This window comes from Streptopelia decaocto (genome assembly GCF_964273445.1).
Source record: "Streptopelia decaocto genome assembly, chromosome: 6".
In the NCBI taxonomy this organism is placed as follows: Eukaryota; Metazoa; Chordata; class Aves; order Columbiformes; family Columbidae; genus Streptopelia; species Streptopelia decaocto.
Genome location: NC_138660.1, coordinates 22,537,440 through 22,553,254, shown reverse-complemented (window position 1 = coordinate 22,553,254; position 15,815 = coordinate 22,537,440). Strand labels below are relative to the sequence as shown.

Genomic DNA, 15,815 nt, shown 5'->3' with positions numbered 1-15,815 from the left:
CATCCGTTTGGCACTAGTGTAAATCCACATCTGGTAAAGTGGGTAAACCAGGCCTTTTATTTTAGAAACAGCTGAGGGCTACCAGGGCATCCATAAAATGGATTTCCCACATCAGCGTTCTCACTTCCTCTTTCCTAAAGTGCTAAACCCATTCCTGAAGACAGGGGAAAAGGGCAAGTTTTGGCCTTCATTACAAAATCAGGAAGGCTTTGCTGAGGTTTCCCGACTCACTGCACGCAGATTGTGCTACAAAAGCAACACACTGGATTAACTGCAACCCCAGGGAGGGCTCTTGTAGAGACAGGAATTGTTGGCACCCTTCTGGAAGACCCTCCATGCTGGAGAAACAGCATGGGAGGAGGCAGAGGGAAGAGGAGGATCTGTGACTGGTCATGCACCCCACATCCCGTTTGATAAGCAATATCTAGAGAAGAAGGAGAATTCAGAAAGAGGGGACCAGAATAAAAATTCAGTGGGTCAGAAGCCTTCGTGAAGGTGAGAGAAAAATATGCTGCCTGTTGGTATTTCAGGTCCTTCCCCTCCACTGATCCCACAACTGCAGATGCCCCATCAGTGTGCTTCACCCACCAAACTTGGCTACAGGCAGAATCATTCACATGGAGCTGGAAATCTCTGCCATTTAGAGGATTTATGACAAATATTTCATTTTGGTCCCCCTGAAATTACATCATTCTCCTCTTTTATCTGTTTTAAGTGTCAGGAGAGAGTGATGTTAATGAGATCACAGAATCACAGATGTACAAGGGCTTTTGAGTAGCTGAACAGTTTTATAGTCCCACATTGATAAATTAAAGCATTTGTCACCGTTACCACATTAATGCTTCTTTCAGAGATCAAAGTCTGGATTTGTTGCATCAAATAGTACTGTCCTCCGCTACGCATTACCACGTATCACCTTCTGAGGAAATTAATTGTTATTCCCTATTTTTACATTCACAGTTTAATCACGCCCTGATTCTCATACCTGCTGATTGCCATCTCCACGTGCAGTATGCACGTCATTTTTTTAGTATGGATTTTCTCCTCGCTACCTGTGTGAAAAGACTGAATATCTTGTTTCGGGACAATCACCACCTTCTGGCGCTGAAAGGCTGCTTCTGCAGCAAAGAATACAGACAATTTCCTTCCTCCTGAAACCCTGGATCCAGTCATTTTAATTTACATTTATATAGCACCTTTCATCCCTGAAGATCCAAATGCACACTACAAACTCACCCTCTCTGTGAACAGAAGCTGTACAAATATACACAGCTACATAAACAGAGGCAGCAATCCCATCACCCACTGCTGAAACGCATCTCTCCGCCTGTATTCCCAGCACTCGTGGCAAGTCAGCTCTGCACACCCTACACCATCTCGCCATCCAGGAGTGTGATGCAGACATACGCCATTTCCCTGCTGGGGAAGCACAAGGAATCTTGGCAAGCAACAGAAGGGCTTTACAGCCTGGGCGACCCACCATCTCCTTGTTGCATAGGTTAAAACAAGGTAAAGACTGATCTGGGTGCTGCTTTTGCACTACCAGTGCCTGTAGAAGTCCAGGCTTGCTGCTCCTTTCCACTGATGGATGACCCTCAATCAGTTTGTTCTATAAAACTGAAAAACACATGCTTGCTTCGTAATGAAACTGTAAGGGGAAATAACGCCCCCTCTCTCCAACAGCAGTAGTTAACTGGCTCCTGCCAATCTGGGGATGGAGGAGAAGGAAGAAGCCCAACATACCTGAGACACCTTTTTGACCACGTCGCTGCCCACTAGAAAGCCCTGTGCATAGGAACGTGCTGCGATGAAGGCTCGGGTTGCCTTCACCTTCAGGTCCCTGGGAACTTCCCCAAAGGGTTTGTGCTGCTCCGCGTGTTTCACCATGCAGTCCAGGTACTCATCTGTGATATGGTACTGGGGATTCATCAGCTTGAAGAGCCGCTCCAGCAAGCGTGTCCAGAACTCATTGAGGGCCTCTTCCAAGTTGATGTTGGAGCCCCGGTAATAGCGGCGTAGCTCGCTGTACAAGTCCTTGAAGACCTTCATGTTTTGAGTGTACAATTCTCCGTACATGCTTGGAAAAGCTTCATAAAGGGCCTTTTCTGACTTGTTCAACAAATCCTGGAAATAGCCTGAAGACAGAAGAAAAAGGAGATGGTGATGCATCAGTCAGACAAGCAGGATTCCAATGGGCTCTGCTGTTTGGCAGCACAACCAAATGCCCTGAGAAAATGGAAGGGCCCTGACAGAGCTTGTCCTCCAACCGCCCTTACCCACTCTCAGTCTTGAGCCCTAGCTGAGAAGATTCAAGGAGGAACTCCCAGTGCCAAAGAACCATATCTGGGCCTCTCCATCTCTTCTGGCAGCCTCACTTAGAACTAAAATTGAGGCTCTTCTCTGAGCACATAAGGTGTGATAGTATTACTCCTGGGTTTTCTTTACAGAACACATCAAGTGGCACTGCTCACATATACCGTAACTTGCCACAATTGTCAGCCAGTGCCTCATGAGACACTCAATCCTGAATCAAGAACCAGCCACTTCTGGCACAGAAGCTGACACTTGTTAAATATCACTAGAAAACAGTGTAAACGCACCAGCATGCCTGGATGCTGCTCAGGGAATGGAGGTATATCCCACAGTGACTGCCGTTGGGAGTCAGATAGTGTATCTATATCAGTGGCCACACCAGAGTGAAGATAAAGATTTCACCTAGAAGACAACCTGAAATCTTCCATAGCAACATGTGAAAGATTGGAACTCCTCCAGCATTGCCCGCTCTTACTATCACACAACACACATGCCTGAATCACAAAGCACAGCCATCTAGGACAAGGTGCCTGCAGACACGAGCTGTTCTTTGGGGCAGCACATGTACTTGAAGATGACGTGGCTTCACTCTGACTAGCTGTCATCCCCACCAATCCAAATCCACCACCATCCACTGCACAACTTGAAGTTGTCTTTGGAGAGATCACTGCAGCTTGTCTGAGCCATCTTTCTTTCCTACTTCACTGCTTATTTTCTGATGTGTTATTTGCAAATCCCCGGTGAGATGGAGCAGAGCTGCCATCAGTGATGGTGCCAATCCTTCTCAGAGATGTCCCCATCAGCCCCCGTCATGCAGCCGCCCTGGCTCTGAGACACAGCCCGTACAGCCTGTGCCAGAGTCCCAAATGTTGCAACAGGCACATATTATTTATTTAAACACAGGGTTGCGCTCAAGTGCTTATGAGGTGAGGTCAGCATTATCATGTTTGAGGTTTTCACCCCATTTGCTTATTCGGATTTGCAGCCTGCTTTTGTTTAGGTATAAACAGCTATTAAGAAATGGTTTTACACCCCAGGTTCAGTGGTCACACAAGTGACAGAAATGCGACTCTTGTGACATACAGCAGATAAAGATGACCGATTCAACATCTCCCTTACCAACATCTTTAGGTATTTCTACCCTCTCAAGTGCCAGCCACCTTCAAGCTCTTCGAGACTGCAGCAGGGAACTCATCCCAGGACCCATTTGATTCAATTTATTGATTTACATAAGCAACTTCAATCATCATTGAAGTCACTGAGAGGAAAAATTATTTAAATAATAATTTTCATTTCAATAACATTTATACTTTTTAGGACCTTTTTGAAGCAAACCTGATTATACTATTATTTAAATCTAAATTACTATTATGTTTTTTGGTGATGTATGATAAGCTCTAGCTGGAGGGCAACCGTTACTCAATTAAAATCAAACAGCATGTATTTAGGTATATAAATTAACTTCACTGTGCTAGGCATATAAGAAAAGAAAGAAAAGCTTCTGAAAAATGCACAGTGCATGTACAATGCTTTATAAAACAAAGTATTTTTTTAGGGAACGGCGCTGACTACAATTAAACACCTCTAAAATTTTAAACTAGTAAAGCTTATTTCCATGCTTCTTGTTTATATTCACAGTCTGGAAGGGCTATACAAGCTTTTCTACATTAAAAACCTCTCATTGGCTTCTCAGATTTGAATTAAGCTAAAACTCAACAAGCATATAGAGCAAATGAAAAAACCCTCTACATCTGCACCACTGGCTGCTAAAACTGAAACTTCTTGTTGTATTTTAACAAACTCCTAATGACCATTGATAGCCTGGCTTCCTCCAGCCACAATCATGCACTGCTTAATAGTTTAAAATTTAAGTGCTTTTAGAAAATCGTGATTAAACTAGGTCTTAGCAGAAGTTTGGTTTAATCACTTATGCATAAAATAAAAATGTTATCTAAAATGTTGAATAAAACCTGTGGTTTTCAAGTGTACTTTTGGAAGAAATGTATTGTTACGCAACCTGACGTCGTTGGCAGTTTGTATCTCTGAACATTTGTACCGGGTTCCCTCCATCTCTAAAATGACTGATCCTCATGTGTTTGTCCATCTTCTGTGTTAAATCCCCCTTTCTTCCTACAGACACCAGTGCAAATATGTTGCTACATGGCACCTAAGACACCTATTAAATGACTTTCTGATGGCGGGTTCCTGACAGGAAAAAAATCTAAAGCTGATCCCATTAAAAAGTATAATATTTTGCTAAAGGATCTTGGTTTTGTAAGAAGAAACACCTGCAGCACATACAAACAGAGCTTATCAAAGCCTCTCCTCGTGAATCTGAAGACAAAGGCCGATTCAGCCCTTGCCCTGTCCCCATGGCCCCACTGGCCAGGTCCCAGGGCAGGACAAGCTTTCTGCAAAGCCTGGGGCCTCTCACCCTGCCAAAGGACCCCGTTTGAGTCCATATCTCCCCCCACTCAAACAGTCCAGCCATTGCTAGTTCCAAAGACAGTGGCACACAGCAATTTTTTGTTGCAACAAAATTATCACTATGATCTGCAGAGTGCTAACGCAGGTGAGAACTTTCCTTCCTCATCTACACTGAGTAATTGTACACTATGTGCAATATTAGGAAACATTTCTTCACGGAAAGGCTTGTGAAGCATTGGAACAGGCTGCCCAGGGAAGCGGTGGAGTCACCATCCCTGGAGGGGTTTAAAATATGTGTAGATGAGGCTCCTAGGGACAAGGTTTAGTGCTAGATTTAGGTTATGGTTGGACTCCCTCTTAAGGTTCTCTTCCAACCAAAATGATTCCGTGATTCTATGTAATTAAAACTTTGCAAGTGTTACTGGCACAGAGACAGCACCCATCCTGGTGACTCTGATTTACTGGCCTTTACACAGACTGCTCTGCTTCTGCAAAGCGCTCAGGCACCCCCTCCTACGGTCATGGCTCTGTCCCCAGCACCACAGTCGTGTGCGCCCACTTCTAGGAAATTTTGGCCACTCCTGGCAGGACCCTGTTTTGGGTCTGACTAATCTGAGGTAGCTTCATTTTTCTGCTGCCACAGCCTTCCTACCTGTACAACAAATAGAAATTGCATTCACCTACAACAGGCACAAAATACAAAGTTTCTCTGATGCTGATCAGATATCTAAAAGCTGCTCAGTATCTTAACGTATCAGTCCAAGCCCTGCCAGTTACCCATTCAAAATTTAATTAAATGGAGCTCAAACTCTCTTTCTTGTATAATCAGTGCTCTTTTCTCTGTGACAAGTGACACTAACTGAACAAATTGCTCAGCAATCCAGGTATGTACGGCATGCAGCTTAGCACTCACCATCAGGAAGAAGAAAACACAAACAAACGCAGCCCAATCTGTCAGTTCAAGGTAAAATGACTTTCTTTGTACTACTACAGGAGAAACAAGATGTATATCTTTCTGTCAAAAAGTGGAAAGTTATCTCAAAAAAGTCTAAGCTAATTAAGAGTTGATGAACTGTTACTTCTCACCTAAGTGACAGAACACTAATTACAGTCAACTCATTTGCAGCTGGTTCTCAGAAAGTTGTTCTAGATTTCATACACTGAGAAAAAAATATACATTATCTAGGGAAAATTAACTTGCAATTAAGTCTCATGTGTTTGTGATGAATAGCTGACCTGGCAGAGAATTTAAATGCCCATTTTACAGCACTAGAAGGAACTAAGAAGTGGGATTTGTCAAGAGGGATGCCCAGAAGCTCACACTACCTGTCCTGGTCCTTAAGATCCCACCCTGCACCGCTCGTACGTTTAGCACCAGTATCTCCAATTAACACCACATCTTCTCCTCGACACTCCCTGCTTACTAATATCAAACCTTTTAACATATCTAGACATGTATCATAGAGTAAGGATGTGCAGGGCCTCAGGATTAAACAACTTGCTGAACCACAGTCCAGGCATCTGTCCTCCTTGACTTCAGGGAGAAGCAAGTCTTTATTCTAGAGGAAACACCACATTACCTGTAGCCATGGTGGGTGGGGGACCCTTAGGTAACCTGGGTGGTTGGAAACCTCTAATAAAACAGCTGTCCTGCTATTTCTATAAGAAATTAAAAATAAACCCCCAGTGGGTCCATTTTGGATTTATTAACTCTCACTTGGTCCACAACTGCTGGGTCTGCCCCGGCTCCCAAAGGAGGATTGGGGTGATTAACTCAACAGGAACTGAGCAAATGGAGGCGGCTCCATCCAGGTCACATCCCCAAGGCCCCTGAGCTCGGCTAACACCATGTTCTCCCAGGACAGCAGCAACAGGCTCAACCTATGTCTGCATTTGTGTGCTGTAGAATATGGCTTCATTATCTTTGGGAAAGGCAGCGGTGGAGGGAAAGGGCTGAAGCCCTTGCTTGCTCCAGGAGCCACTGCTGCACTCCCATCCCCAGGGGCAGGTACACCAACCCCTGAGGTGCCTCCGACCAGGGCCAGCTTCCCTCTGAATGATGCATTTTTCTCCACTCTGAGGCACAATAATGCAGTTATGTATTTTCTGGACTTATGCTGAAAAACCACGGACGTTCTCAGCTTCTGCCAGCCTCAGAAATTTTACCACAGAGGTGTCCTAGCCAGAGACACCTTCCTGCGAGTCACCTGCTAAATCTACAACTGGGCTTCCCCACTTTCAAAAACTTTTCTCAAAGAGCCACCTAACAGGTGAGTCCTTGTTCAGCACTGCCTGCTAAGGGCTTCACAACACTGCAAAGCCCAGCAGGTGATTTTCTAACACCAGTAATCCAGTCAAATCAAACTCCATTTTCCTTGGGCCAACGAAAGGCACAGCTCCTCAGTCAAAGCTGTTCCCACAGGAAACACCACCTTCCACACTCTCGCTGCAAAAGCATTCAAAAGAAAAAAATAAAAGAGAGTCTGTTTTTTTTTTTAATTAATATAATTGTCTCGCAGTTCCAGACTCAGAAACAAGACAACCAGTTTCGCCCAAATGAAATTTGCCTTTTGGCAGAGGCCAGGTTTGAAAAACTTCTGCCTCAAATACAAAAATGCCAGAAAGTTATGAGCAAAGAAATGAAAAGTTTTTACAACCGAGACAATTCTGCAACCTTGGCTGCTGTTCCTCTTGCTGTTGTTGTGACAAAAGATTACTTATGAGAGAATTAAGTTTTCAACCAGTATCTATAATCTTTGCATTCAAGAGAGATTGTAAATCCCCACCTATTCCTCCACTTCACAGCTTCCCAGTGTTCGCAGCTCATATTTTCACAGTTTCCACATTTTCACAACTCTGGATTCAAATGGGGAAGCTGTGAACAGCAAGGCAGTGATCGGCAGTTTCTCTCTGAAGATGGAAAGTTTTGAGTTCCCCCTTCCTCAGTCCCCCATCACCAAGTTGTTTATTCAAGCTCTCTGATATCATCCAACATCTGGAACACACTGGGGTTCCTTCAACTAATGTCGCGATGGAGTGGGAATGGATGCACGGGTAAATTAAGAAGTCACTGAGGAAGAGCATCCAAATGCTTTTTGGCACGCAGCAGATCTGGCTTTCTTCAAAAGCCATCAACTTTTAGAGGCATACTAGAAGAAACATGAGAATTGGAGAAAGGTGACTGAATTACTTTCGATCTGAATATTATTAAAGCCTTAAGCAGAAAACTGCAATACAAAAAGTCTTAAGCACAACTGGAAAAAGATTAGTACCAGATTGGAGGAGATGAGGGGGGGGAAACACATTGCTCAGATGATGCCATTAGTTCCAAAAATCAGGTTTTAAGAATAAATCTCTTCCTAAAGGCAGGTTTAGCGTTGGATGATTGGATTTGTTGAAGACTCCAGGCAACCACATCCACCTACATCTGGAATTCAGACATAAGAGGCAGGGAAAAGCATCAGGGTGCAGGACTCCAGCAGGAAGGAAGCCCATGGCAGTACCTCCAACCCTTTGCTTTTCCTTGGAGCAGCAGAAGCAGCACCAGGGCTCTGCGCTGCCTCCACCTGCCAGCTCCAAGCTCTCTGCTAACTCTTGTGTTCTTAATACTAGAGCAGACTGCTCCACCTCAGGACAGCAAAATTCAATTCTGCTTATGCTTCCAAAAGCTTTGAGTTGTCCCTGCAGGAACTCCTTATGACTTATACTGCAACCATGCAGAGCAGCAGTGCCCTGCACCTACAGTAGTCTTGTTCTTGTGCAAATGCTACAGAAGCTTTTCAGTATCAGGGCAAAATGAAAACTCTCCTGCCAGCTGGACAGCTTTGCACAGCAAGCTGGGCTTGTGATCTGGGGGTGTTGCAGTGCAGCCATAAACTGCCAGAACAGCCAGACGTGGGGGCAAAAATGTGAGGAGGAAAAACTATCAAATACTGTATCATAATTTCTCAAGTTTGAGCAAGCACAAGAGCCTGTGGTGGAATTCACGTAAGGCCAGGGCCATGGAACGTCTGTGCAGCTCTGAAGGGAGGCCGAGTGAAATGTGCTCACCAACAGCACTGCTGGTGTGTTTCAAGAATACTGGATTAGGAACAGGAGAGAAAAATAAGCTGACTCTCTGGTGTCCTGGACAGCAGTAAAAGGAAGGAAAGAGTGAGTATGGGGATGTGTACTAGAGCATAGCTCCCTCTCAGGGCCAGCCGTGTTGGTCTGAGGCACAGCACTTTCCTGGGCTGAGTTCCCAATTAATACACTGCTGCGCATCCCAATACCAACTTGCTTCTCCAGTAGGTTTTAATGCTGTCCTTGCAGTCAAACTACTATTAGAAGAGAATAATTCAGCAACAGATTTAAGCCATTAAATTGGAAAACTAATGCATTCACGTCTATTTTATTGACTTCAGCAAGTACGGTGATGTTTTATTTATAAAATTGTTATTACTCATTATTAATTTAAGTACTACCCATGCCTCTGCTGAAGAGCTGATATCCATACAACAGCAGTGATATGCTCTGATTTGTACGTAGCTGGCTTCTGACACGGGAAATAACCATGGTGAGACCAAGTGGCTTAGGTTCCAAGTGCAAAAAGCCCTGCTTCTAGCAATCCTTATGGCATTTTCTTTGGGTGACACCTCTCTCCTCACAGTTTCACACTCCTGTGAAACAGCTGCTCTTGTGTAGCTATTTCCTCAGTTCCATTCCACCCTGGAGAACACAGCCTGCATATTCTGGATCACTTTCCCCTTCAAGGTCTGTCCCATGTTACGCATCATTCCTGTCTGGCGGCTGAGACGCACGAGGAGGCATCATGAGAAACCAAGACTCAGGTTGCAAAAAAATCCCACACAAATTGAGAAAAAATTAGCTTCCACCTAGAAGCCAAAGGATGAACAGGGTGAACACATGTGCCAGGATGCAAGAATTATGATGCTTTTAGGCAGTATAACTTCCAAACTTTTAGGATTCTCTCCAAAGAACCACTTCGCATTTAATGGCAAACAAAATACCTTTATCTGATTTCTCTTCTGCACACTGCATCCTGGAGGGGGCCTGAGAACAGAGTAGGAACACAGGAGTGAAGAGATGATGTGGGTCAGTGCGACAAGTGCCAGCCCTGTCACACCACCAGCTGATGATTCTTCACCCTCTGAACCTCTTCTGAACCTGCTCAGTTCCCAGCACAAAAGCAGTGAGACATTTTGCCACCCCTGCTCCTACTGGAAGGCTGGTCCAGAACATATTGTCAGATGGGTGGATTCCTTTTAATTTCTGGTCTAAGTTCGTTCTTTATCCACTTGCTCTTTGCCAATGCAATCCTTCAGATTCAATAGTTGTTTTTGCTTGCTGGTGTTCACCCTCTGAGACATTTACACACAAAGTCCCGTATTTTCTCAGCATCCATGCTGCCTTGCTGCACAAGCAAAGGTACCTTCACCTATTCACACCTGAAAGATTACCCAGTCCTCTCATCGTTTCACTAATTCTTCCCTTCACCTCATCTGGTTGGCATTAACTTTTCTTAACTGCGGGTGGTCAGAACTACAAAGATCATCTCATTTTCCTCACTGGAAATAACACTGTGAATACAGCAGGAACTGCACTTAGGTTTTTCAGGAATGCATCACATTAGCATTTCACAGACTTTCTGCCACCAACTGGTATGTCCCCAACTCTCCCCTTTGCTATTTCCAACCAATTAGACCCCAGCCATATACCTCACTCTGGAATACTGAATTTCACCCTATTTCTATTATTTTGGTCATCATGGTTATCCACTATCCTCTTCAATAGTGACAACCTTTCCCAGCACTGTGTCATCAATTAATCTCATGAACGCATTTCTTATCATTTGTCCCAGTCTTTAACAGGACTGTTCACCAGGCTGGGCTCTAGGCCTGTCTGAGAATCACAACTGGAACTTCCCTCCAGCCTAGGAGCTATTCTTTCAACACAACTTATTGCTACCTCCCCCTTGGCTAGTTCACCTAATAATTCCTTTACTAATTTCCATCTTCTTCAGCTTAATTAACTACTCAAGGCACAGATGCAAATGCTTTTGAAGTCTCCTGAGATGAGATTAATTGATAGAACAGACACACCACCAGCAACAGGGAAAACAGGCAGTTATGTAGAATTTGACCTAATCTCTACAATAGCTGGCTTTGGTAAGAGCAAAAGATGGTCTACCTTAAACTGATTTTAGACTGGGATATACAGCAGATGGCTTCTTTCTTTTGTTAGGGAATAAGGGAGCTTTTTGAGAAAACAAAAACTTTTCCCTGCAGAAGAAAGTTGCTGTTGCATGAAAATCTGTTTTGAAACGCAACTCTGCTAGTGAGAGGTCCCAGCAGAGGCACCTCCTGTCACTCCAAAGAAGTGCACTTTTTCTGCCAGGAACTGGGTAACATTTTCATACTTCATAATACAAGCGTTGTGCCCATTTGACATTGTTTTGAATGGCAGAGAGATGTGATCATTTGCATCTTTCCGCCCCCCCCCCCCCCCGCATATATCCCCCTTCTCTGTTTCTACCATTTTCCAAGATAGTTCGCTTTTATCTGAGACAAGCAGGACTGGATCCAGCTATCGAACTAAGGGAGTGAAGAACGTTTCCTGCCAGGAAAGCTGCCCAGAGGGAAGAGGTGACTGTCACTCAAGAAACGGTGGGAAGCTGGATAGTCTGCTCGTCTGCCTGGTGAACAACATACAACTACTGGGGTCCCAAGGAAAGACACCCAAGGTGACAGCAACAAGCCCGGGTGTCACGAATACAGCCACCGAGACACTCCCCAGCCCCAGCTCTCTCCTAAACATGGCTAGTGAAGGAACCACACAGGCCTTGATGATCCTGATGCATTCAGCATTACCTTCCTAATGTCCCTCAGAAACAGATCTGTGCAAAGACCCCCCCTGAACTCAAGTTCATATAACAACTTCACAAATACAAGAGTCGCTTGGCAGGCAAAGAAGACTAAATATTCTGTATGACTGGCAGGATGTATAAGCAAAGCCTGTGTATATGCTGCAGCATTACCAGGGGCCACGCTGGAGCAACCAAGCCCACTGTGGCATTCCCTTCTGCCTAGCAGGAAAACAGCAAGGATGGAGCAGGAGCAAGTGGCATGCACCTGCTTGGAAAGCAATTCCGGGCGCCACACAACACCCTCGCAGAGCCCAGAATATGAAATGCCATAAAATGTACCAAAGCTGACATGCAAGCTATTTGCCTGGTAGCTCCTCCATTGTTTAGGCTTGAAACACCCATGTTGGGAAGCTCGTGACAGCGCAACACCCGGGCAGAAGGAGGGGAGCTCAGGGCTGCACGTGTGGAAGCACACTCATCCAGTGTGCGTGGCCATGCTCCGAAGGCTGAAATGCCCGAGCAGGAGGCAGCTGTTAAGGTGTGCTGAGGTCTGTGTGCACTACGAGAAGGTCAATCGCCTCCAGTGATGCGTGCAGGCAGGTGGCCCCTTGCACATGTGTGGCTGGAAATCACCAAAAGTTACGTGTGACTGTGGCTCTGTGTCCGTGTGTGAAGCTGAGAGAAGAGCTGCTAGATTTTTCACATGGTTTTCTCAAACTTGGGATTCCATCAAATTTCAATCCTTTTCTCAGTACATCTCTCAAAACCTTCTTTTGATTGAAGCCTATAATCCAATATGGTGCAACAAGCCACAGAAACATGCGTCAGGATACTCTGAGTATTTACAAACAAGGTTATACTGGGTGATACCAATGCAATAAGATCTAGAGTTACAGGCAAGCATGCAAGCCTAGAGGCAATACTGTGTACTTAGAAAGGGCACTAACAATAGGATGAGGGATGATCTTACCCATCAAGACCCATCCACTGAAAGGTTTCCTGGTGGAGCTTCAATGTTTAAGAGTCAGGGATGGTCACCAGCTTCTGTGGACTTGTCAGACCTTTTTTGAGCTTAGGTACACTATTGGGGTCTTGTAATGAGCCCCACATTTAGTTATATTTTCTGGGGAGAAGTACTTCCATCCACTGGTTTTAAATATCTACAGTACATCGGCCATAAATCTTCTAGTGCAAGAAATACAGTATACTCCATACATGCCATCTCTGTTTCACAGACCTCTATCATACCTCCATGTCTTTGCTAAGCTGAATAATCTGATCTATAAAAAGCAACCCTTTTCCTGCTCATCACAGGCTTCTTTTGTCCATGTATGAAGCTGAGAAGACTCTTGTAGTCCGAGGTCCCACACTCCATGTCGAGGAGCCTCCTGCTCCATCCAGCCTCCCTGATGCAGAACAAAGAGCTGTACTGCAAGGTCCTGCTGCAGGCTCAAAGCCCTTCCAGACCGGATTCGGTCTTTTTGCACCCAAGGTGGGATAAGCAAATACAAGAGATGTGAATCTTAGGATTATTTTCCTCACGTGTGTTCCTGGGATCTGAGCTGGCAAGGGATTTTAATCACAGCTCCTTCTAAATATATCTGTGCTACAACTACAGACTTGCAGCAAATGATGAACTGCAAGTATTGCCCCAGCAGGCTCTTATCAAACAGATTTCACTGCAACCTCTCTGCGAGATAAGGACTGGGAAGGCGTGTGGGTGGGATTCATCAAACGAGAGTCAAGTCTGATCTGGCAGCTTAGTCCTCACTTAAGGAAGAAAAGGCACCCCCCCTCTCTACCATGAGCTGAGCTCTTCTTGAGAGCTGCTCATCTCTCTCTACGGACTGTAGTAGGAGCCGGGATAACTAAGTTAGAGTAGGCTGAACTTCTGGATAAATGAAATTTTGCGAGATGAATTCCACTCATTTTTTTCCTCTAAGAAAGTCTGCATTTAAAGGTAAACCAACAAGCACCATAGCTATCATTGAAAGGAGCATGAAAGGTAGTAAAAGTAATTACTAATACTGCCTGTTCCTTTCCAGGTTTATTCAGTAAGACCTGAAGGGCTCAATTTCTCTAACAGTAAAATAAACTAATCTTACCATATTGAGGATTGCTGGCAGTTTTAGAAGGTGCGATATACATCCTGGATAAATGTGAAGTAGATACCTATACAGCTGAGGTATTTTTCACTCCAGAAAGAAACGTGTTCCATTCCTCCAGCTGAAATAAACAGCTGGTTACACAGAAATGTCCCCTCCCTGTTGCAGATAAAGGGAGATGGCCAAGGTACCTCCTGACGTATGTGAGCTGCACGCCCATATACTGAGCTGGTGACAAACTGCAGAGACGTGGCATGAACCAGAGAAACAAAGGAACCACTCAAGAGATGCCCGTGCATGTTGTCACGGTTCTGAAAACAACTAAGGCTTTATAACTTTTGATACACATCTACCTTCTTCCTTACTTAAAAAATACACCATCATCTCAAACCACTTTGCCACTAAGGGTCTTTGCAGTATTATTTAAATTCAGAAAAACATCAGCGAATTATTCTCTTTTTAAAATTAAATGCATTTCATTGCCTCTGTGAAAAAGTAGACAAACATAACTCCATGCCTTGTGTCTATCTGTGACACACTCAAGAGAGACTTACACACTCAAGCATCCTCGCTGCTTGTTTTTCAAGATCAGAACTCCTTGTTTAAGTTTCAAAACCTGTAGGCTTCATACTGTGACAGTGGCACACAAGCGACTTCGGCTTTTTATCTTTTTCATTAGCTTTACCCTCCACTCAAAGCGCCCTCTAGACAAACTATTTATTGTTGTGTTAATTAGATCATTTGAATCTATGCTTGTCACTGCATTTTTTCAGTATAGAGTATCTAATACACATAGTCCTTGGATATCTAAGTATCTTGAGTATGTGACACATGGGCTTTCCCAAAGGAACAAGGAGAGAAATTACCAGCTGTGTGGATAATATTCTAGGCAGGCAAAATTCCCCCGTTACTATTGCAGGAGTTTATCTGTCTGTATAAAGCTCTTACTCCCCAGTTTTATCTCTTTCAATGCCATCAAAAAGGAACTTTTCTTTTTGTAAAAATAATTAACTTATGACATTCCCATCCATGGAACCAGTATGAAAAGGAGAAATATGTAAAGGTGAGAGAAGACAGCTGCTGTGAACAGGCAACCAAAAGTATGCAACATGTGTGTGTATCTGACAGCTGGAAGTGCTCAAGTTGTACACATATACAATAATATGCATGTCTGTTATACAAATAATAGGCAAATTAATATTAATTTCTATTTTAACATAGCTGAAAAATAGTTGTATGATATGCAGCTACCGTAAGACATTACAACACATTTTCAGAAATTAGGAAAAGTCAGAAGGATGGTGGGTAACACAGCTCTCCCTCAGCCCTTCAATGCATGGAGATGTCTACTATTAATAGGTACAGCAACCTGGTACTTTTGTCCCTAGAGGATGGAGAACCTTGTCCTCTGTCCAAATTTTACATGCCTGCTCCAAAACAAGCTAATTTTATCAATTGTTAAGCAAAAGGAATTCACATTCCCTGGCAGATATTACAATAATAAATCCAGTAGCATATTTTTGTTTCTCTCCCACCTGATGGCACCTGTTTGGTTAAACACCGCTAACTTTTCACCTTCTCCAATGATAAAAACTTAGAAAGAGCTTGATTTTCAAAACTCCTGAGCATCATTCAACCACTTCTATTTTAAAACACAAAGTCACAAAGCAGTCCTAAAGAGAGATTTAGGCTTAGCTTACCTACTCTTTGGGGAAAAAAAAAAAAAAGTGTCTGAGTGGTGTTTTTTTGTTTTCTTTTTTTCTTTTTTTTTTTTTTTCTTTTTTAAGTCTGCCAAGCATATGCTGGCCTGTAGCCATGCTGGGATAAAACCACTGGATTCTCTGCCGGATCTCGGGAGCCTTATGTGGCTGGAGCCCACCTGTGACCCCCAGGCAGTGCTGGCTCTAGCCAAAGAGATGTGGTTGATCACGCAGCAAATGTTAGATCACAGAAAACCAAACAAGTAGAAAGACTTTATTCAGCTCTGTCATCTCCTCTGGATGGACAGATGAAAATGTGGCACCAGACCAGGAGGTGCAATCACTCAAGTGTCCTGAGCCTTGACTTGCTGTTGAAAGCCTTATAAAGAAGATCAGTTCAAATCT

The 15,815-nt window shown here is 44.0% G+C and overlaps 1 protein-coding gene across 1 annotated transcript in view; it reads right to left on the bottom strand.

Annotated features, from left to right (window-relative positions):
- GPC1 (glypican 1) overlaps window positions 1–15,815 on the bottom strand; it is a 205,223-nt gene that overhangs the window by 27,619 nt on the left and 161,789 nt on the right. The window contains exon 3 of the mRNA XM_082056808.1: window positions 1,744–2,135. Coding sequence (XP_081912934.1) covers window positions 1,744–2,135 — 392 coding nt within the window. The remainder of the gene's footprint in view (window positions 1–1,743; window positions 2,136–15,815) is intronic.